The sequence below is a fragment of the Paroedura picta genome, chromosome 14 (assembly GCF_049243985.1).
Source record: "Paroedura picta isolate Pp20150507F chromosome 14, Ppicta_v3.0, whole genome shotgun sequence".
Classification (NCBI taxonomy): domain Eukaryota; kingdom Metazoa; phylum Chordata; class Lepidosauria; order Squamata; family Gekkonidae; genus Paroedura; species Paroedura picta.
In genome coordinates, this window is record NC_135382.1 from 37,395,505 (window position 1) to 37,419,036 (window position 23,532).

At 46.5% G+C, this 23,532-nt stretch overlaps 2 protein-coding genes across 3 annotated transcripts in view; one reads left to right on the forward strand and one right to left on the reverse strand.

The window, feature by feature from the left end:
* Positions 1 to 23,532, reverse strand: part of SDR42E1 (short chain dehydrogenase/reductase family 42E, member 1) — a 56,698-nt gene that overhangs the window by 10,295 nt on the left and 22,871 nt on the right. The gene's annotated exons all lie outside the window — the stretch shown is intronic.
* HSD17B2 (hydroxysteroid 17-beta dehydrogenase 2) lies at positions 17 to 18,707 on the forward strand. Its single transcript, XM_077310492.1, has 5 exons — positions 17 to 587; positions 5,429 to 5,641; positions 9,403 to 9,588; positions 14,167 to 14,304; positions 15,525 to 18,707. The coding sequence occupies exons 1-5, from the start codon at positions 296 to 298 to the stop codon at positions 15,881 to 15,883; spliced, it is 1,188 nt and encodes a 395-aa protein (XP_077166607.1). The 5' UTR covers positions 17 to 295; the 3' UTR covers positions 15,884 to 18,707.

Consider the following 23,532-nt stretch of genomic DNA (forward strand, 5'->3'; position numbering starts at 1 on the left):
TGTCGTAGAATTTCACACAGTCTGTCTGGGAAAGCTCTTCACGGGAGCTGCACTGCAGAAACAATTTCTTTTGCTCCGGTTCAGCGGCATCATCCCAGACCCTAACAGCGCTCTCCCCACCCTCGTGCCCAGCCCACTTCTCCATACCCCTGCTTCCCCCCTTCCCCCTGCTCCTATATAAAATATGCTGCCCTATAGTGAGACACAGTTTTCGTAAGCCACTGGGGGTTGTTGGTGGCGTGTCGTGCATTTCTGGGTGCAACTCTGTGCGTGCCGTCTGGTTGATCTCCCATCTATGATCATGGTCACCAACCTCTCCGAAGCTGGCAATCCACCGCTGATCTACTTGGGTGTGATGCTGGCTTTCGGAGTTGTGATCCTTTACCGAGCCAAACAGAAGCATGTGGAGAAGGAGATCTCTTTCTACTGGGGACTCGTCTTGCTTTTTCTTCTGGAGATCCTCTGTTTTGCCACCCTGCAGACTTCCCTGGGTTTGCTTATCTTTTCTCTGGCGTGCCTACTTTGCTGTTTTTATCTACCTGCCCCGGCGATGCTACCTGTGGATCGAAAAGCTGTGCTCATCACAGGTAAGGGCGGACGTGCCGGAAAACCAATTGGGAAGGACGGAGAGAGACTGAGTGACTTTAAAAGTGTCCGTTTCCTCTGAAGTAGAACTGCCGGTATTCAAATGGTTTGTTCGTTTGCCTTGCCTTTATTGACATTAATTTTTATGCTGTATCCTTTTGCGAAAAAACTCTTGAGCCCTAAGCTTTGCAGGACGAGCTGTTCAATCCTCTGCGCCTCAAGCAGAAATCACAGCAGGTCCCTGCTCTCTCATCACAGACTTTGTGTGGATGTCAAACTACAGGGTGACATTGGATTGGAGTCCTTCTTGGGACTTTCCCCCTGCAAATGTGTCACCCGAAATTTCAGTTTTGCCTCCCCCCCCCCACCCCAACCCCAAAGAACCAAAAAAGGGCAGCAAAGCCCAATTTATTTATGTGCTCCAAGGGAAGCACCTGTTTTAATAAAGCACACCTGTCTATGAGGTGTAGGAAACCATTTTCCGGAACGAACGGGCAGGGGTGTGTACTGTGCACCGTATCGCTTTTTCTGGCATGGTGTCTCGCCGAAGAAAGACGAATGCTGCTATTCTGGGGGAAGGAGGGGGATAAAGAAAACTTAATCCTGGTTTCTAAAGATAATGGCCATTCAGACTGAAGACTGGCACGCACTTCTTCCTCCAGGGAGATTTTTAGGATATTTTCTGCATGGAGGGGCATCGGGTTGACGGACAGCTTGTGGCATCTTCTGCAAATGCTTGCATTTGTACGTCTGTGTGTGTGTTTCTTTCCATTACAAAAAGTTGGCGTGGAGTAATGGGAACTGTACATCTAGCAGAGAGGCTTAGAGAGTAGTGGAATTTGGGCAGATTCGTGCTCATGAGAAGGTCTTGAGCGAAAACAGAAAGTTTGCAACGCTGCATGTTTCTCTTGCTTCGTTTGCTATATCTCGAGGTTCTGTCTTGCAAAGGTGGGCAGAAGCTACTGGCAGAGGAAGTGAAGGTAAAGAGGAATACAATAAGCTTTAAGCCTTACCCGGCCTCAGGGTTAGTCTCTGTTGCATCAGACGAACTCTAGGCAGTCCTGCCTTTGAGAAATTCCTTTAATTAAATTGCCTCTTCTAATTGCTCCTAAGATTCTATCTCTCTCTCTCCCTCTCTCCCCTTTCTCTTTCTCAATAAGCGCCTAGCACCCATCTAAGACTTTGCTTTCCCAATAACGACTTGAAAGCTGCTGATAAATAACTTTTGAAGTCTCCATGTCTACGGTGGAGGGATGCGACTGCGTCTGTGGTTTCTGTTTTAATGGGCAAGATTTATGATTTTGAGAAATGCCTAACTAGGGCTCCCTATCAAGCTCCTAGCACGTATGTGACCAAACCTGCATGAGAGAATGCCAAACATGCCTACAAACCAAACATGCCTGCAACAGGCAAACATTTCCTTGGCATTTCCTCACCCTTCAGCTGCCAAACAAGTTGTGAAGAGAGATTCACAGGATGGACAAGCCAAGCTCTAGAAACACAGCTAGGGATCCTCCTTGCATGGCGTTATCAGGGTTGCCATAACAGGCCACAGCTCTTCAAGAACCCACATGGGGTATGCTGGCTTGGCAGGGGGTGAAGAGCCACTCCATAGCCATACGGCTGCCAATTTTCATTACAGCGGCTGCCCTGGATCCCGCACCAGTTCCCAGACAGGAACGCGGGGACCCCCCGTGCCACTGTAGCCCCTAACCCGGGAAGCATCCACCTGGGAGGGCAGAGAAGGCACAAACCACCTCTGGTTCCATCCCAAGCCACCCAGCGTTGCAAGCCCCCTAGCCTTCCCTGCCGGGTCAGCAAACGCTGGCAGGGGCTCCTGGGAATTGTAGTCCATGGACATCTGGAGGGCCGCAGTTTGACTACCCCTGATTTGGGGTCTCCTAAATCTTTCCTCTTTCTCCTCTGGCAGTTATAGGTACTGCCAGAGGCTGCCAGAGAGAAGAAGGCAGATATCTGTTGCCTGGAGAATTCTAAGTCCTCTCCAATGAACCTCAGCAGATGGACCAGTTTGGTAAAGGACAAAAGAAGTTTGGGATAATTGGACAATTAGGGTGTTTCCTTGCTAAACAGCTGCCTGAGCCTGGATGTTTATGGGATGCAGTGTGCTACCATGTGGGCGATGCGGTTGTTTACTTTCAAGGAACAAAAAGATGGCAGGGAAATTAGAACATCCCTCAAGTAGGGATGCCCTTGAAGGTTTATTCGGAAGCTGTGCTGGGGGTAAAAGAGGATGGTGTTTATTGGTAGGAGTCGGGGTTCCCTGGCAGGAAAAGAAGAGTTGGTTTTTATACTTTGCTTTTCACTGCCTGAAGGAGAGTCAAAGCAGCTTACAATCACCTTCCCTTCCTCTCCCTGTGAGGTAGGTGTGGCCGAGAGAGCTCTGACAGAATTGTTCTGCGAGGACCATTCTGAGAGAACTGTGACGAGCCCAAGGTCACCCAAGCTGGCTGCATGTGGAGGAGCAGGGAATTAAACCCAGCTCCCCAAATTAGAGGCCGCCACTTTTAAGCACTACATCAAACTGGCTGGTGAGATGCCTGCCTGGCAACTGGATGGTTTTGTGTGAGAGGCTTAGTCCCAAAAGGGGAAATTGTTTTAAACTATAAGGCATTTTCTACTTACAGGAAGTTCTGACCATTGAGTTCCTGCTAATTCCTAGAGTTACCTGGAAGTGACAAGGGTAAGTCTAGCAACTGCATGAAATTGTATGGTAAAATGACCATAGAGTTTCTGATGACTGCTAGAGCTACCTTATTACTTCCCTCTCTGGCTTCCATTCTAGCAAAACACTTGTTACTCTGCTAGCGAGATTATAAATAAAGGTGATTCTGAGTTTCTCATTCTGACTCAAACATCTCCCCGTTTGATGTCATCTCTCCTCAAACCAGATGACTAATTATTTTCACAGCATTTTCAGTTTCTTGAAAATAAAATAGTCTGGATAATTTATGCACCTCCCCCATTTCCCATGCATATACTTGAAAGGAACACAGCTCTGACTGTAAGGTGACCACCTTAAAAAATGTTGTACACCTCTCCCCTCCCTCCCAAAGCAGTTTTACCAGGTGTAATTGTAACTTGTATGCAAATATAAGATGAACTTCTTTTTGGGGGGAAAAAAACCCTAATCTTGTATTGGAGTTAATATGGATACATGTATGAATATATTTGTTGCGAAGCCGTGTCCGACCCATCGTGACCCCATGGACAATGATCCTCCAAGCCTCCCTGGCCTCTTCCATTAAAAGAAATACTATACATGGCGCCTGATTCAAAAGTTGGAATTCGCTGCCAGAGGATGAAGTGATGGCCACAGCAATAAACAGCTTTAAGGGCAACTAGATAGATTCACGGAGGAGAGGTCTGTCTGGGGTTACCATCTGGGTTCAGAAGCAGAACCCCTGAATCCCAGAGACAGGTGGCAACAGCAGGGGAAGGCCCCAGCCTCTCTGCCCTGTTGTTGGCTGTCCAAAGGAACTGGTTGGTCACTTTGTGAGACAGGATTCTGGACTAGATGGACCATGGTCTGATCCAGCAGGGCCCTTCTGATGTTCTTATGCTTTTACGCCTACGTTGACAAGCATTTTGTTACAGTTCTGTTTTTATGCATGTATTGTGTTTAATCTTTGACACATTCATGTTCAACTTCTATTTATTTCTCAGTTTCTGAAAGGCAGTCGTATTATATTAACCTTCCATCGCCACTGACCGTGAATGACGCCAATGAGTTTTGGTGGCTTATCTGTGCCTCTATAAATCATTCTGCTGTATGGCCAAGACACCATGTAATCTCATGGTTATATTGCACCCGAGAAACATTTCTATAGTGCAAAGTACATGGTCCCATACACCTCGTCCTTTATGCCTCTCTTTTCAATGTACAGAAGTGTGCAAAGTTCTCCCTCTCATGGCCAAAAATCAGCAGAGATTGGGGGTGGGGTGGGGAGAGTTCAATTTATAAACTTTGGGCTACAAGTTAGAACCCCAGAAGATGGTTAGACAAGGCTTCAGAGGAATCTGTTTAAGAGTTTTACTTTGCACCAGGACTGCAGAAAACTCCAATTCAAGGTGCCAGAGCAGCAGACTCTGATATGGAGAACTGGGTTTGATTCCCCACTCCTCCTCCACATGAAGCCTGCTGGGAGACCTTGAGCTAGTCCCAGTTCTCTCAGAACACTCTCAGCCCTACCTACCTCACAGGTTGTCTGTTGTGGGGAAAGGAAGGGAAGGAGATTGTAAGCTGCTTTGAGACTCTACGGGTATAGAAAAGCAGGAAATAAAAAACTCTTTAGCCCCCATTTCAGTAACAAGCACTGGTGTTGACAGCAGTGTTGATAGTGATTTTTCATGTATTGCTTGGATTATATTGTTAATTGTTCTTATTGTTTTATTATGTTAGAATTTAATTGCTGTTTGCCACCCCAAGATGACAAGTCTGAAAGGAAGGAAGGAAGGAAGGAAGGAAGGAAGGAAGGAAGGAAGGAAGGAAGGAAGGAAGGAAGGACATACATACATACATACATACATACATACATACATACATACATACATACATACATAATGCGAGTGTTTAATGATGTTTCTTCCCTCTCCCATGATCCTTTGCTAGGGCAGATGAAGAAGACTAAGGTTGCAAAGCCATTAGGGAGAGGGCACTGGTCTATCAGAGTCAAGCTGATGTCACTTCTGGTAAAACCTGGAAGTGATGTCATGAACACTCTAGGATTTACAAAACCTCTATGGTAGTCATGTAGTATGAGACCCGTCAACCCTAAGGAAGGACATCTGGCCTCAATGCATCTTTGATTTTGTATCTCTCCAGGAAGTGACACCGGGATCGGACATAAGCTGGCGAAATACCTTGACGACTTGGGCTTTGTTGTGTTTGCGGGCGTTTTGAATGAGGAAGGGCTCGGGGCAGAAGAGCTGAGGAAAACCTGCTCGGAGAGACTTTCCGTCCTGCAGCTGGACATCACCAGCTCTCAGCAAATACAAGAGGCTTTCCTTGAAGTGAAAAAGAAGTTGGGAAATGCAGGTATCCGTGACACACCGTTGTGAGATACAGTTGAGAGCAGAAGGGGCACTTGGCAAACTCTTGACACCCCTAGCCCAACCTGCTCTGCCCTGGATAGGTAGCCCAGGCTAGCCTTGTCTCATCAGATCTCAGAAACCAAATGGGGTCAGCCCTGATTAATGGGAGACCACCGGAGAAGTTCAGGGTCACTCTGCAGAGGCAGGCCAGGACAAAGCATGTCTGAACATTTCTTGCCTTGAGAACCCTTACAGGGTTCATCATAAGCCATCTGTGATACTGTCTGTCACCAGGGCCCTACTCTACCCTACCCTACCCTACCCTACCCTACCCTACCCTACCCTACCCTACCCATAGTTTTCAGCAAGAGGTAGACATTCATATATCCATTTGATACTCTTGAGCAGGGGTAGTCAAATTGCGGCCCTCCAGCAAATGCTGGCAGGAGCTCATGGGAATTGTAGTCCATGGACATCTGGAGGGCCGCAATTTGATTACCCCTGCTCTTGAGCTTACCCTCAGTAGGGACTTGGGAGTAAGGTGGCCAGTGGCCTGGAGAAAACAAGGATCTCTTTAATAGGGATGTAATGGGGTGTCATTTGTAAATCAAAGTTCCTTATCTGCCAACCAGGAAAAGTCTTCAGGTGCCTATTTGTACATCACTCTGTGTTATATGATATCAAGCTTCTTCTTTCTCCCCTCTAACAGCCTGGGGGGAAAATTCCGTCTCTTTTCAAGAGGCATATTTATACACATGATGCTCTTTAAAAGAAACAGGCTCTATCTATCTATATTTTTATTTCTCCGGGCTATTTGGCAATCCTAAATAAGAGTACCTGCTTCATGAGTTTTCATTTTTAAAAGGTTTATATGCTGAGGCTTACAAGGAATGAGGAGGGGAAGACAACCTATATATAAATATAGGGCTATAAATCTAATAATAATAATAATAACCCCACCATGATCATCCAAGTCTCCCTTTCCAGGATGGTCAGAACTCTTCAGAAATGAAATGCTGTAATTTATTTTTCCTGGTTTCCACCTTGAGCCAGAAGAACCTAAGAGAAGCCATGATGGATCAGGTCAATGACCCACCCAGTCCAATATTCTGGGTCACACTGGGGCCAATACCCAAATGGCATCAAGTGATCCACCTGTGGGGCCAGAACTCCAGAAACCCTCTCACTGTTGCTCCCCCCACCCCAAGCATAAAAAATCCAGAGTGCCACTTCCCCAGACATTAGAACATAAGAGAAGCCATGTTGGATCAGGCCAATGGCCCATCCAGTCCAACACTCTGTGTCCCACAGTGGCCAAAACCCAGGGGCCATCAGGAGGTCCACCAGTGAGGCCAGGACTCCAGACACCCTCCCATAGTTGGACATCCAAACACCAAGAATTCAAAGCATCATTGCCCCAGAGTGTTCCATCTCGACAATGTACCTAATAACCACTGACGGTCCTCAGCTCCAAGTTTGAGCTGCTTCTTTCTTTGGCTTGTGGAACATATTCCGTATACATCGGGCCAGGCTAGCTCAGTCTCACCAGAGCTAGGAAACTAAATGGGGTTGAGCCTAAATTCGATGGGAAGGACACCAAGGACCTCCAGGCTTGCGGCACAGAGTCAGGCAACTTGCAAAAATCCTCCTCCTTATTTATTAGCTAGATTTGTATACTGCTACTCCTGGTGGTCAACAATAGCACATCACAGTGTAAAACCCCCTATGTAAAACAATCACAATACAAATCTACAGTACAGTCAATTGAAACACCCCATAAAACAACCACAATACTTCCTCAGAATTACAATCACAATTAAAATGGCGGATGTAAAAACCCTTTTTCTCAACAGCTGCGGTCTCTAGTATGGTCAACAGTGCCCTAGATGTGAAATGGGGTAGTTATTATCATCTGGGTTTGGTCAGGAAGCCGGGGGAGACCCGATTGAATACCCCGGGGCTTCAGTCTGGCCTCAACCAAACACCTGGCGGAAGAGCTCCTTTTCGCAGGACCTGTGGAGCCCTGATACCTCCGTCAGGGCCCGCAGCTCTTCCGGGAGCTCCTTCCACCAGGTAGGGGCCAGGACTGAAAAGGCCCTGGCCCTGGCCCTGGATGAGGCCTGGCGTGCTTCCCAGGGCCCTGTCAGCAGATTCACGCCTTGATTAGTAATATAATCTTATCTTCTCACCCTTGCCAATTTCGTCTGTTAACACTCATGTTATGCTTGTTTTTGCCAAGGCGAGGCTTCATCTGTATAATGCCAAACAGTTCCACCCTTTCAAGCCCTTGAAAGTCAATAAGCTTTCAGTGAACTGTTTTGGTTGGCACCACGTATGCTTTTGGCTCGTGAATACAAGCATCTTATTGAGGGTTGGAAAACAAAAAACCCTGATTGGAATTATCAAGGATCTGAGAGGTTGGATACCTGTGCAATCTAGACAACAGGTTACAAAACTGTACCAACATTTATCGTGTGCAGCTTTTTAAAAACACACACACACACACACAAAACCCAATGGCTATTATTAAAGTTATTGCACGCACCTTACAAGGCATACGCCTTACACCTGACACGTTTTAGCCCTCACTGGGTCTTCTTCAGAGGCCTGATTCTTGGCACACAAATATTCATAAAATACAAAATGCACAAAGCAGCCAATAGAAGAAACAAATTACAAGATCTCATTTCTTAGGATAAAATCATTTGAATTGGATCAGACGGAAAATGTCAATTTATCAGATAATAGGCCCCTTCTTTCAGGCTGCCAAGAAATTCTGATGTGTGCCCATGAAATCAGAGCATGTAATTCTGGGAGATCTTTAGGCCTCACCTTGAGGTGGCAGCCCGGTGCCACATGTAACACTGCAGCTGCAAACTCTTCTCATTTTCTGCCCTTCTGGCACAAGGTGGGTACCCCAGACTCCATAATGCATGAAGAGGACAGAAAACTGAGATTTACTCAATGATTTTGCATGCACGCCATGCAGACAGTTGCGGCTGCTTGTCAGGTATTCTATTTGGTTATGAACTTGGCCCATCTCTCAGCTTGGTGTCATGGTTAGGAGCACAGACTTTTAACAGGGTGACCAGGTTTGATTCTCTGTTCCTCCTCCACATGCAGCCAGCTGGGTGACCTTGGGCTCACCACAGCACTGATAAAGCTGTTCTGATTGAGCAGGAATAAGCAGGTCTCTCTCAGCCTCACCCGCCTCGCAGGGTGTCTGTTGTGGGGAGAGGAAAGGGAAGGCGATTGTAAGCCGCTTGGAGACTCCTTTGGGTAGAGAAAAGCGGCATGTAAGAACTAACTCTTCTTCAGAAATATCAGGGCTCTCTCAGCCTCACCTCCCTCACAGGGTGTCTGAGGGAGGGAAGGTGATTCTAAACCACTTTGAGATTCCTTTGGGTAGAGAAAAGCGGCATATAAGAACCAACTCTTCTTCTTCATGAATTCCTGGTTGCTGTCTTGGCCTCTGCTGCCATGGCTACCAAATACAGATGGGTTTCATAACCCCATTGTCCATTGATACTTGTGGGATTTTCCACTTGGGAAATCTTCCCCCCAAACTTGGTTTTTGTTCCTTTGATTTATGAAAATCCAGCGTGTGGATAGGTCAAAGGGTCAACTGACTGGCAAAACACATCGAAGGGAAAATACAGAAAAGGATCAAGGGCCAACTTACTGGCAAACTGCTGGCTTGACTTGGTTGACTGAAGGAGCAAGGTACTGACTGGTTTCATGCGCTTCCTCCTTTTTTCTGGCCAGACCTTTGGGGCATTATCAACAACGCAGGGATATTGGGGTTCCCTGCCGATGCCGAACTGCTCCCCATGAACAGCTACAAGCAATGCATGGAGGTGAATTTCTTCGGTCCCGTTGAAGTGTCCAAAACGTTCCTGCCCTTACTCCGGAAATCCAAAGGAAGGATTATTAATATATCGAGCATGGCGGGTAAGTCAAAGAGAGGTGTTCCTGCAATTCTTAAACATACAGATAATGGCTGGAGGTTGTATGTTTTCTGTAGACCTCAGAAACTTCTTCAGCTCGGGATGCAGGTGAATTTCATGGTCCTACTCTTTTGACTGGAGTGTGTGTGTGTGTGTGTGTGTGTGTGTGGGGGGGGGGGGAAATCCCAATTTTTACCTTATGCAAACCATTAAAAAAATGCATTTCCCAAGCAGGCATGGGAGACCACTCCAGAAAGCACTATGATGTTGTAGGGTCTTTGAGATCATTCCTTGTTTCTTGGTGAAAGGACGAATCTCCAAGGTGGCACACCCTCTCCTAGATCATGGGTCTTGGCTGGTTCCCAGCCCTGCTCTTGGTGGATATTTGCTCTGACCCAAGGACTCCTCATTGACCAATTGGGGGGGGGAGGGGCAGGTTGACATGACCATATATAGTCATATCACCCAATAAATGTTTATTTTTTTAAAAAAAATCAAAACATGAATTAGCTCACACCCATTTGGGAAACCCACGTCTGTCAAGAAACCCCAGGGTTTCCCAAAACCCTGGTTGAAAAAACCTACCCTGCAGGGTTGCCATAAGTGTGCTACAATTCAGAGGCGCTTTACACACAGCTCTGAAGATCGACAGGCCGACTGTTTACAAATGGATTCCTTTGTGGTTCCCCTTCCCTGTCGACGTCAACGCAGAGCAACTGCTGGCCTTGCCAATCACGACCCTTAAACCAGACGAGTCGTCGTTTCTGTTCATGCCATGGCCATGCTCCGGGATACGTGCCCCGCCGTTTTCGGCATACATCTTTAGCGTCCCCGCCTCTCCAGAAAGTCATTTGTTACAGTGGAAAGACGAGGGGGCGGCTTGAGCCGAGGCCGTTCAGTAAGTGAGGACCTTGATTTCATTCCTGGCGGCTGGGATTGATGAAGACAAGGCAATCACAAACATGTTAAAAAATGTTCCCTTGCCTAGCTGCAGCAGCTTCAACCTCTGGCTCCGACATGGCAGGCATCCAGGCACGGGAGCCTAACGGCGTATACGTTTGTCAGCCTCGGGAGGGGGAGAAAAACTGGTTTGTCAAACGCATCTGGCACAATTTGGATGTACCGAAAATAGTGGAGCCAAGAGCCGGCTGGGAATCTCAGGACATTCAAACAGGCATACAAATAGGAAGACGTAGGCAAGAGATGAATGGAGGTGCTTTGCCATCACCTGAATTGTAGTCCATGGACATCTGGAGGGCCGCAGTTTGACCACCCCTGCAGTAGAGTTTAGCTGGTTTGCTAGCAACTCAGATACTAACTAGATCTGACCCTGATTCGATTCTGAGATACGGCAAGGTCGGGAGAGTCGGGGCTGTCCCGGTCAAGGCAAAGATTTCTGAAATAGAAAAACCTTGACTGGAAACTTAAAAGAAAAAAGAAAAAACACACGCACACAACAATTTGACTAGAGCCTAGAAAGAGGACGCAAAAGCCATAGGCAGGGAGCAGCTGTAGAAAAGCCTGCAGCTTTACTGCTCCTTGCCTCTGCAGTATTCGGATAGGACTGTGTGTAGGGGTTGATTAATGAAACACTTCAGCAAAATGAATAAATTCAGCCCGCGGCTGAAGAGCCATCAACAACGGGAAGCGTGAAGGAGGTATGTTCTCGGTACAAGAGCAGGCCTGTCATAAATACATTCCGGTGTTTTCCTGCAAAATGTTGGTCGCCTACCTCTGCAGTGTGTGGACACGAAGACAGGCCTACAGGGAGGTTGTGAAGGTGATCTGAGATAATATAGAGGAAGTAGTTGGGACGCTCCAGAGCAGCGTAGGAGCATTTTGTGTTCCGATGAAGGATTGCTCCAAAGGCTTCACAGCCTGATTGGATGAGATGCATTAAATCTGTAGCACTCTGGGATATAGTTTCGAGTGCCCTACATGAATTCTGCCAGCCATTCATACAACAGCCCTCCAAAGTCAACATTAAGCTACTCTTATTACAGAGAGAAGGCGAAGAAATCAATTCGTGGCTGAAGCCAAGATTTGAACTAACATCTTTTTAGGGCACAATTTGTGTCCTTCGGTCCAAGCGGAATATTTAATTTGGAGAACATCAGATGAGCCCTGCTGGAGCAGACCAATAGTCCACCTGGTCCAGCATCCTGTCTCACACAGTGGTCAAGAAGTTCCCCCAAAGGGCCAGCAGCAGGGCATAGAGGCCAAGGCCTTCCCCTCATGCTACCTCCTGTCTTTAAGGTACAGAGACTTTAGTGCCCCTGAATGTGGAGGTTCCCCTCAGCCACCATGGCCAGTAGCCCTTGAGAGACATCCTCCATTAAATTATCGAATCCCCTTCATTGGATGCCCTTGAGTTCTAGTATTTTGGGAGAGGGAGACAAAGGTTCTCTTTGCCAATTCTCTCCACCCTGTGCATACTTTCATAAACTTCTCTTTATCGACCACCTTGGTCTTCTCTTTTCTAAGCTGAAAAGTCCCAGATTGAAACAGAGCAAGTAGTAACTCAATGATTTATATTGTCCTCGTATCATGTGTTTTTTTTCTTCTAAACATACATTATTTGAAAGTCCAGAGGAGATGTAGGCTGATGGCATTTGAGAGGACATCAAATTTTCAGGTGTTAGGATCAACAGGCCCCCTCGGGCTACGCTATTCCATCTGACGAACCCCTTTTGTGGACAATGGTGGGGAGGCTGGGGGATTTTTCTTTCTACCATCTTGGTTGTGATTGTGATTTTTATAGTTTTGGGGTTTTAGAATAAGAAGAAGAAGAGTTGGTTCTTATATGCCGCTTTTCCCTACCCGAAGGAGGCTCAAAGCGGCTTACAGTCGCCTTCCCATTCCTCTCCCCACAACAGACACCCTGTGGGGTGGGTGAGGCTGAGAGAGCCCTGATATCACTGCCCGGTCAGAACAGTTTTATCAGTGCCGTGGCGAGCCCAAGGTCACCCAGCTGGTTGCATGTGGGGGAGCGCAGAATCGAACCTGGCATGCCAGATTACAAGTCCGCACTCCTAACCACTACACCAAACTGGCTCTCTTTTAATAGGGTTTTATGGGGCACTGTTATGTGATTCACATTTGGGTCCAAGTAAATTGAATGAATGAATGAATGAATGAATGAATGAATGAATGAATGAATGAATGCATGAGTTGAGAAAGTCTGCTATACATTGTTGGGTATGTAAAACAAAAAAAGCGGGGGAAAGTCTCCCCATCTTTTCCCCCTGCTTCCTTAATTCCCCCAATGAAAATGAATGTATTTGCAGTGTTCCCCGTGGCCTCAGCGGCATGCAAACAGAATTAAAGCAATGAGAAGCTTGTGGGTAACAATGAAAGCTTCACAGATCTCACAGCAATCATTAGGCGTTGCTACAGACTAGATGGCTGATTTTGAGACGTTCCCATCGTATGATGTTTTCAAACCAGGTTTTGTAGCTGTCGGTTGCAATTACATAATACTGCATTCTCACCATTCTCTCGTTTCACCTGGAAGAGAAGGCGTTTTTTGGTTCACACCTGTATGGGACGATCAATCAAGACGGGACAGCAACAAGGTATCACAGTGCTGTCCTAAGTAGAGTTCTGCCTTTCTAAGACTGTCACTGCGCATGGGCTTAGAAGGGTGTGACTCTGCTCAGGGTTATACTGTTTACCCAACTGTTATCTGATGTTGGGGATCTCATATTGGGAAACCGAGGAGTCCAGAATTGCCCATAAAGCTTCCAGAATCCCTCCAAGTAAAAACTGTTGTGGCACAGAACTGAATTTATTTCTGGAGACCAAAAAGAAACAGGTGGAGCCCATCAGAAGGAGCGGTGGGGCCTAAATGTCCTGGTTCCAATGACATAGTGACACCTCCCCACACCCCTAAGTTTTAATATCAAATTCTTTCAAGATAGGTTAAGAAGAAGAAGAAGAAGAGTTGGTTCTTATATTTCCCTACCCGAAGGAGGCTCAAAGCGGCTTACAGTCGCCTGCCCATTCCTCTCCCATTAAGAGAAAAGGGTGAAAATAGCAAGGAGGGCAAGTAGTTTTTTAAAAACTACCTCTAGGTACCAGCAGTTTGTTGTCGCTGCTCAAAAGATTCAGGTGGTTTCCACTCCAAAGAGATGAGAGGTTCTTGGCCAGTACGGGAAGGGTGGAAAGATTGGCTTCCCCAGTCCAATCTTTTTGGAATTTTGAGGAGAGGCACCAACAGCACTGCTGCAAACTTAGTTCCTCTACTAAAACAAAAACAAAAACAGCCCCTCACCCCAAGCTCTGGATAGACAAAGAAGAATTTGTTTCTTAAACCCCGCTTTTCACTACCCTAAGGAGTCTCAAAGCGGCTTACAACAGGCTGCCCTTCCTCTCCCCACAACAGACACCCTGGCGAGGTAGATGAAGCCGAGAGAGCTCTGAGAGAACTGTGACCAGCCAAGGTCACCCAGCTGGCTGTATGTGGAGGGGGAGCGGGGAATCAAACCTGGTTCTCCAGATTACAGGCCGCCGCTCTTAACCACAACGCCAAACCTAGCAAGAAGGGGTTAAAAGTTCGATTGTGTCCCTCTTGCTCCCACAGGAGGTATCCCGATGCCGAAGTTTGCCGCTTATGGAGCATCCAAAGCAGCCCTCTCTATGTTTTCGGGCGTCCTACGGCAGGAGCTCTCCAAATGGGGCATTAAAGTGGCTGTTGTTCACCCATCTGGCTTCAGAACATGTAAGTCCTTGACATTTCACACTGTTTTCCGATCTCCCAGTGGGTGTGAAATTCCTCCGGGACCAATGTTCTGGAGAGGAAATTGCAAATAACCGCAGCGATATCCATGGGGCGGCTCAGGAACGACTTTGACTGGTTAAGATTCCAGGTGGAGTTCTGTCTGAGGCATAAAACGTGCAGGGTGACATTTATAGAAGCTTGTCACTCATCCTCGACAAGGGCCTTCCTGTCTCCTTCCTCTCATCTCCCTGGTCCTGAGGGCTTCGGTTTCTGCTTGTAAACATCCCTTGCGGAAGTCGGGACGTTCCCCTGAGAAGGGAAACCAACTTCCCCAAAATGTAGCTCATTAGATGCTTCCTGAGAAACGGATTGACGTGATCCCTCTCTACAGGCAAGGCCAGAATGTGCAAGAGGGGGGCGTCGTGGCCAGATTCATCTGTTCTTTGTGTGACTCAGTGTTGAAGTTGCTATGAATTGTCACAGTCACATATTGGACTGTTAGACAACGATCCGCAATTTGAAATCTGTTTATTTATTACAATTGGATATTTGCCTCTCCTAAGACTCAGGGCGGTTCACGTGGAACAGAAACAAAGAACGGGACATCTAACTCTGTGACGATATCAAATAAAGGTGACAGTAATAGCAATAAAAGGAGAAAATAATATGATAACAATAAACAGTAAACAATTTAACAGACCCATGGTTGGAGTCAAGCGGGTAGCTACGTGAGTCTGAAGCAGCACAACAAAATCAGAGTCCGGTAGCACCTTTAAGACCAACAAAGATTTATTCAAGGCGTGAGCTTTCGAGGGCTTGCACAGGAGGCTGGACTCGATGGACCTCTGTCCTGATCCAGCAGAGCTCTTCTGATGTTCTTATGAAGGCCTCGGCCTCTCTGCCCTGTTGTTGGTCATTGTGTGAAACAGGATGCTGGACTAGATGGACCTCTGTCCTGATCCAGCTGAGCTCTTCTGATGTTCTTATGAAGGCCTCGGCCTCTCTGCCCTGTTGTTGGTCATTGTGTGAAACAGGATGCTGGACTAGATGGACCTCTGTCCTGATCTAACAGAGCTCTTTATGTTTTCAATCCACCCTCTGGAGAAAAAGTTGCCCAGAAACTCTGTCCTTTCCTTCATTTCTTCTTAACTCGGTTAGAATGGAATGGGTTATACAATGCAGAGGTCTAGGCGCTTATAATTTCTATCATATTCTTGCAGCGATCCAGGGAACGCCCGAGCAGTGGAAAAAGTTAGAAGAGAATCTTCTTGAGAAGCTCCCAGATGATGTGAAGAAAGATTATGGAGAAAAGTACCTCTTTGCTCTGAAAAACTTTCTGTCCTGCATACCAAATGTCTCCACGCCGGACCTGTCACCTGTCCTCCAGGATATTCTACACGCATTACTGGCAAAAAGGCCTCATGGGTTATACAGTCCTGGCAAGAATGCTTACAAATACCAACTCATCTTCCACTATTTCCCACTCTGGTTTTATGACTGTTTCATGAGCAGACTTGAACCAGTTCCAGTGGCACCAAAAGCTCTCGAAGCCGCAGAGACGAGAGACAAAAATTCATAGGATCCCCAGGAGACGGTGCAGCTTTCTAAAAAATCAAGATAATACACATTTAGCCGATGGCAAATATAGGGGATGAAGCTGATCTTGACTCTTTAAGTCCACTCCACTGTATATTTAAAATGTAATAGATGCAATAGAAGAAGAAGAAGAGTTGGTTCTTTTATGCCCTTTTCTCTCCCTGAAAGAGGCTCAAAGCGGCTTACAGTCGCCTTCCCTTTCCTCCCCCCACAACAGACACCCTGTGAGGTGGGTGAGGCTGAGAGAGCCCTGAGATTACTGAAGAAGAAGAAGAGTTGGTTCTTATATGCCGCTTTTCCCTACCCGAAGGAGTCTCAAAGTGGCTTACAGTCGCCTTCCCTTTCCTCTCCCCACAACAGACACCCTGTGAGGTGGGTGAGGCTGAGAGAGCCCTGAGATTACTGAAGAAGAAGAAGAGTTGGTTCTTATATGCCGCTTTTCCCTACCCGAAGGAGTCTCAAAGTGGCTTACAGTCGCCTTCCCTTTCCTCCCCCCACAACAGACACCCTGTGAGGTGGGTGAGGCTGAGAGAGCCCTGAGATTACTGAAGAAGAAGAAGAGTTGGTTCTTATATGCCGCTTTTCCCTACCCGAAGGAGTCTCAAAGTGGCTTACAGTCGCCTTCCCTTTCCTCTCCCCACAACAGACACCCTGTGAGGTGGGTGAGGCTGAGAGAGCCCGGAGATTACTGAAGAAGAAGAGTTGGTTCTTTTATGCCGCTTTTCTCTACCAGAAGGAGTCTCAAAGCGGCTTACAGTTGCCTTCCCTTTCCTCTCCCCACAACAGGCACCATGGGAGTTAGGTGGGGCTGAGAGAGCCCTGAGATTACTGAAGGAGAAGAAGAGTTGGTACTTATATGCCGCTTTTCTCTACCCAAAGCAGCTCACTTGTCTCTTGTGGTTGACCTTTCCGCCACTCTCTCAAACCACGGTGACTCATATACCTACAGATTGGGTATCAAATATCTTATTGCCATTCCTTGCTGAACAGGGAGTGGGGGCAGGTGGAGGTGGGCAGCACGGGGCTTTCCCACCCACTCAGCTTACACCTGATTTTATGGGGAGTCAATCCAGAAGCAATGAAATTGATTTGGGCACGGTTCTTCCACCTGTCTTCTCTTCCTATGCATATTCACCTTTTTGGAGTCAGTTTATTTCCTTCCACCCGGGCCTTCAATAATAAGGATTTTCAAGGGAGGGTACTGTCCTTATTGGTGATGTCAGAGCACCTCCCCCCCCCCTCAAATTTAAAGGCACTAAATAGAGCCTCTTGTGGCGCAGAGTGGTAAGCGGCAGAAATGCTGTCTGAAGCTTTCTGTCCATGAGGCTGGGAGTTTGATCCCAGCAGCTGGCTCAAGGTTGACTCAGCCTTCCATCCTTCCGAGGTCGGTAAAATGAGTACCCAGCTTGCTTGCTGGAGGGTAAAACGGTAATGACTGGGGAAAGCGCTGGCAAACCACCCCATATTGAGTCTGCCATGAAAACGCTGGAGGGCGTCACCCCAAGGGTCAGACATGACCCAGTGCTTGCACAGGGGATACCTTTACCTTTTAAAAATAGCAGGGCTATCTCAACCAGGGTTTTATGAAACCCTGGGGGTTCTTGACAGCCCTGGAAGGTTGGGAGTTAATTAATTTTTAATACATTTTTAAAATTTGTTAAACACTGATCGGGCGATATGACCCTGTGTGGTCATGTTGACCTCCTCCCTCCCAAACTGCCCAACGATGGGCCTGGCAGGGTGGGAAAAGGGAAGGGCCCTGGGTAGGCGTGACCACAGCTGTGCTCCCCAACCATATTCCGCACAATTGCACCACTGAAGAACGTTTCAGCGGTTTCACAACAGTGAAAAAAAAAGTTGAGAAATGCTGCTTCAGAGCATTGTAATTATAGGCTAAGCAGGTTTTCTGAACTCCCAACTTTTTTGTTTGCTTGTTTAATCTCTGGCTCTTTCTCTCACCAAGATAAGGGAAAAAGCATGTCTCTGCAGGGGAAAGGGCTAGAAATGGAGAACTCAGATAACCTGCTTGGTCTACTGTTCCCCTGTTCCAGCGATATATCACTGTGTGCCATTATAAAGGAAAAGGAAAACAAGAAGCCACTCAGAACTCGCTTCCAAGAAAACATCAGAGACAGTATACGGGGCTGCGAAAGGACCAGGGAAAGGGAGGAACAGGGAAAGACCAGGTCACTCGTCTTTAGGAGAAGGAGGAGAGGGAGTGAATTGACCATGGCTGTCCAGTCATCCAACACTGGGCTGAAGATGGGAGGGAAAGGGGTGGGACAAAGAAACCTGACAAGGACATCACGCAGGAGGGAAAAGCCAACTCAGAACTCGCTTCCAGGAAAACATCGAAGACAGTATACGCCGCTGCGAAAGAACCGGGGAAAGGGAGGAACGGCAAAACCAAAAACCCGAAATGAAGACTAAAGGCACAAAGATGTGCATGGAAATCAGGGAAAGGACTAAAGCCATATGGGGCCAGAAGCAATGGGGGGGGGGGGATATGGAGAAGCCCAAAGCCTCACAGGAAAACTGTGAAAGTTACACAGGGAACTTTCCCCATGTGCTTTAAATATTAATTTATCCTACCGTTGTATTGTTGCAAGTTTGGTTTTGGAGCACTGTGCCTTTCTGTCTTCCTGTCCCATTGCTGTTGTTTCTAAGGGTTTTAAAAATGATGATATTTTAGAAAAACCCACCTTTGTTCTTATAAGCTGCCCTTCCGTGTGGCTCAGGGTGACTCACAACAATGTTTAAAGCAATCCAATCATATTTACATTTATAATAAATTATTAAAGAAACAGTTTAAAAGCTACGGCCTCTTTTTCAATGTGTAACTTTACCGGGGGGGGGGGTGGCTAACGGATGCGGAGAGATTCCAGTGGGTTGGATGGATCCTCAGCATTTTAGATGTTATTTTCCTGGCCTCAACCATAAGCTCAGCAGAACAGCTCTGCAGAACTGTTTTAAATCCCTCAGGTCCCTGATATCATAGAATCAAAGAGCTGAAGGGATCTCCTGGGTCGTCTAGTCCAACCCCCTGCAAATGCTGACAAGGGCTCATGGGAATTGTAGTCCATGGACATCTGTAGGGCCGCAGTTTGACTGCCCCTGCTTTAGAGGGTGGAGTTTGAGGAGGGGAGGGATCTTAGTAGGACGAGATGACATAGAGTGGTTAAGACTGATGGCAGCCAGCTGGGTGACCTTGACACAGTCCTGATAGTGCTGTTCTTACAGAGCAGTTCTCTCAGAGCTCTCTCAGCCCCACTTACCTCACAGGGTGTCTGTTGTGGGGAGAGGAACTGAAGGCGATTATAAGCCGCTTTGAGACCCCTTTGGGTAGTGGAAAGGGAGATATAAAACCGAACTTTTCTTCTGAAGTCCAGATTAAAAGTTCACTGCTCTGAAAATCTGCAGGAAGGTGCGTGTGCATAATGGACCTATATCTGCCACCAAACTACGGTCTTTACAGAGCAATTTTACTCGTGATCTTTATTCCTGTGCAGGCTGGTTTGCTTTTGTCCCTTAATAATTTTCTGCAATGCATCAGTCTTCCAATTCAGATTAGTCTCAGCTGTGCTATTCAAAATGGGCTGGATACAGCTGAGCATCCAATTCGTCAGGTTTGGAGGACACAGGCCCCTCTTCCGACCTCCTCCTCTCTGTTATGCCTTATGGCAGGGGTAGTCAAACTGCGGCCCTCCATATGTCCATGGACTACAATTCCCAGGAGCCCCCTGCCAGCATTCGCTGGCAGGGGGCTCCTGGGAATTGTAGTCCATGGACATCTGGAGGGCCACAGTTTGACTACCCCTGCCTTATGGACTCCATTGCCACATCTGACTGATGATCCCCACCCTCAGAGGAACAACAAAATGCAGAGCTTGAAACCCCTGATTCCTGGTGTCACAGATGCCAAGATAAAAGGCACTTCAGATGAAAGGCACCATTGTACCAAAGGCAAAGAACACGAATTAATCAAGATGAAAGACAAGGGGGAGAACAAATAGAGGCGTTTTTTTTAGTAACCTGCTTGAATTTGTTCACCAGTGTTTATACTTTTGTTACTCAGAATACATTTCCCCCTTATTATTATCCTAGCATATGATTACAATAACATTTTGTTCTGATGACTGAAAGCAAACAGATTTTTATCTTCTTCTTTTTTTTTTTTAAGATTGCCACCCCTCCCTTCCCCACCCGCCATTTCAGGTACAGAAAAGCAGCAAGAACTGGTGATTGATATTTATGAAGGAATATTGGGAGGGAGAGGTGATTAAGAGAGTTCAGTTGTGGGGCAAACTCACAGTGTTAAAGAGAAATCCGGGGGTCTGGCTATTGCATTTGCAAGTCAATAGAAATTGAGGGTCTTGTGAACTCTCCAAAGCTAAGCTGGGCAGGACCTGGTTAGCCTTGGATGGGAGCCTACCAAGGAAGTCCTGGGTTTGTCTCTTGCCCCGAAAAGAGAAAAAGAGCTGGGGTTTTGGCACCCTGCTTTTTACTACCTGAAGGAGTCTCTGTTTTGCAGTCACCTTTTCCCCCTCTGCTCGCAACACATACCCTGTCAAGGAAGTGGGGCTAAGAGAGCTTTGAGAACTGTGACTGGCCTAAGGTCACCCAGCTGGTTGCATGTGGAAGGAATCAAATCTGTCTCTCCAGATTAGAAGCCACCGCTGTTAACCACCACAACAAGCTGGCTTCAGTGGGGTCAGCTAAGACTTGATGGCACTTTATTCACCCAAATTGATATATGGGATGACTCTTTAAACCAGCCTTTCCTGACTCTTTTACTGTTGAGAAGCCCCCAAAACATTCTTCAGGCTTTGAGAAACCCCAGAAGTGGAAAGATGGTGCAGAATATAGTTGGGAAACAGAGCTGTGTACAAGCCTACCCTGGCAGAGGCTCATGGGAATTGTAGTCCATGAACATCCAGAGAGCCAGTTTGGTGACCCCTGGTTTGGACACTGAAAACTTGATTGATCTCTAGGTTGCAGTTTGACTTCAGTCTAGCTCAGGGGTGGCCAAACTGTTGGACTACAATTACCATGCCGGCAGGGGCTCATGGGAATTGAAGTCCATGGACCTCTCCTGTAGGTTGACAGAGCTATCTTAATGATAGTGACGATTGACTCATTGTTAAATCAGTGTTGAATATTTATGGCAGGTGAATACACCTGGGGCGTGCCAATTAACACTGTAAGAAGTAATATCTTTACAGACTTTTAGGTGTGAGACAGAGGGAAACCACAAGCACATGTCTGAGGTAGATTGCTTTAATTCATGGCGGGACCTGGAATGATCACGGTGTACTTTGGACTGTTAACATCAAGTGCTCCAAATCATAATTAAAGCTTCCAAATATCTGGAAAAAACATCTTTACAAGTTTATTTAAAGCATATCCACAGGCTATGGCCCTGTGGAGGTATTTATCAGAGTAACGGTTTAATTAAAGTACGACAGAAGGGAAAAGAAACCCAGCAGAGCAAATGTGATCTAATTATTTTGATTTTTATATAAATGTGTGATGCTCGCTCGCTCAACAGAGATGAATGCAAGGGTTTCTCCACTAAGAAAAGAAAGAAAGCAAGAAGCCCCTGGGTCTTTTAGTTTTGGAATGCCAGCAATCTTGTTCAACTTGAACGTGGAGAATTAGCAGAATTCCATGCATCTAGTCCGGTATTCTGTTCCATAAAGTGGTCAACCCCATGTCTTGAAGGGGCAGCAAGAGAGGCCAAGGTCTTAAGATGCCTTCCTGGCCTGAAACTCAAAGGCACGTCCTCTTCAGATGCTCACTTTATGTGGGAATTGAAAATAAAATCATCACCCCCTCTTGCCCCAGGTCCCCGGTGATTCTGAGGAAGGAAAAAATTATGAGACTCATCTCCGGGAGAGATACTGAGATTACCAAACAGCCAAATACTTTGCCATAGCATGCAAAGTACGACAAAACTGTGTTACTGGAAATTTGCCTTAGGAAACGCTGACACCTTTTAATAGACTTATAATGTTTTAAATGTTTGAGTTATAGGTGTTTTTATTGTTGGACGTTTGTACACTGCCTTGATTTGCCAGATTGTGGTTTTGTGACTTGTGTGGGTTTCGTAGCTGGCTTGGAGCCATATTGCAATAAATCTAGCAAAGGTTTGCAGCATCTGTAGGCAAAGGTGAGGAGGGATATGGATTTTTTTGGAAACTAAAAAAAATAAAAAAATAAAACCTCAACACAACAAGCATGCAAGAGTCTACAGAAGGGAAGGAAGGTATGTATTCCATGAAAGGGGAAAGGATTTTGCTACAGAAATAATTTTAAAAGAACCAAAAACAACAGTTTTCCCCAGGGAACTGATTTTTGGCAGCTGGAGAGTGGTAGTAAAAGCGAGAGATCTCCAGGCCAGAAATCACCAGGTGTTTTCCAGCTCAGAAATGGGAGCCCTACCTAAGGAGGGCCTCTGAAGCAGGCACAGAGAGGGAGAGACAGAGACAGAGAGAGAGAGAGACAGAGACAGAGACAGAGAGAGAGATCCTTCAGTATTGCATCTCTGAGGATAATTAAGCAGCAATTCTGGGCTCTCCAATGAGGGCCGTTAACATTTCCATCGGAGCCCTGCCATTTTCATATCTGTAATGCTTCTCATTTTGTAAAGGGCAGCCAAGAAGATCAGAGGCACCGTGAGAGATGTCTCCATTTACATGCCCCAATTTGCCCAATTAAAGGACCCACAGGGGGGGGAAGGTGCCTGAGGCCTCCCCCCCCAGCACAGAGAATGAGAACTTCCAAGAACTGAGAACTCCCAAGAAGATCAGAACAATCATCTCCAGATATGACTTGACTATAGCTTGCTAATTTGTACAGGCTAATTTGTAGAGGCTCTACATGTACTCCATTATGTAAATCAGAGGGCACAGCTGGTACGATAAGCCAAAGGTGGTTTGCCTGTTGCCTTTGGAACCAGAATAAGAAAAAAGAAAAAAGAAAAGAAAGAAGTTGGTCCTCTATATCAGGGGTAGTCAACCTGTGGTCCTCCAGATGTTCATGGACTTCAATTCCCATGAACCCCTGCCAGCGTTAGCTGGCAGGGGCTCATGGGAATTGTAGTCCACGGAGATCTGGAGGACTACAGGTTGACTACCCCTGCTCTAAATCCTTTCTTAGCATTTATAAAAACAGCCCAATGATGGAGACCCCATGGAGATTCAGGTAGGGTTTAGCAGGGAATTAACACCTAGAGGGAAGAGAAGCATTGACTCTAGTTTGCTTCTTCTGGTGCAATGAAATGTTTTCTGAAGAAAGGAATATTTCCTGAAGACAGCTTTAACCAGTAGCTATCCAAAGCTTATTTTTGGACAGATTTACCTCTTGGTACCATTCAAGGAGCCGGTCTTGACTCTCAAAGCTGGATATGGCTTGGAACCAACTATGCAATTCCTTTTGCATCTGCCTGGCCATTTTGATCCCCTTTGGAAGCTCTGTGTCAGTTTGGGTGACAAGTTTTTTGTTTCTTTTGGCATTCCTTCCAAGGACTCCTCCTTCAAGACCAACCGTTTATGATTACAGGTCGCTGTTCGTAACCACATACAAGAGGATTAGTGAGAATGTCCAAAAAGAATTTCAGCTTCTGTTTCAGAG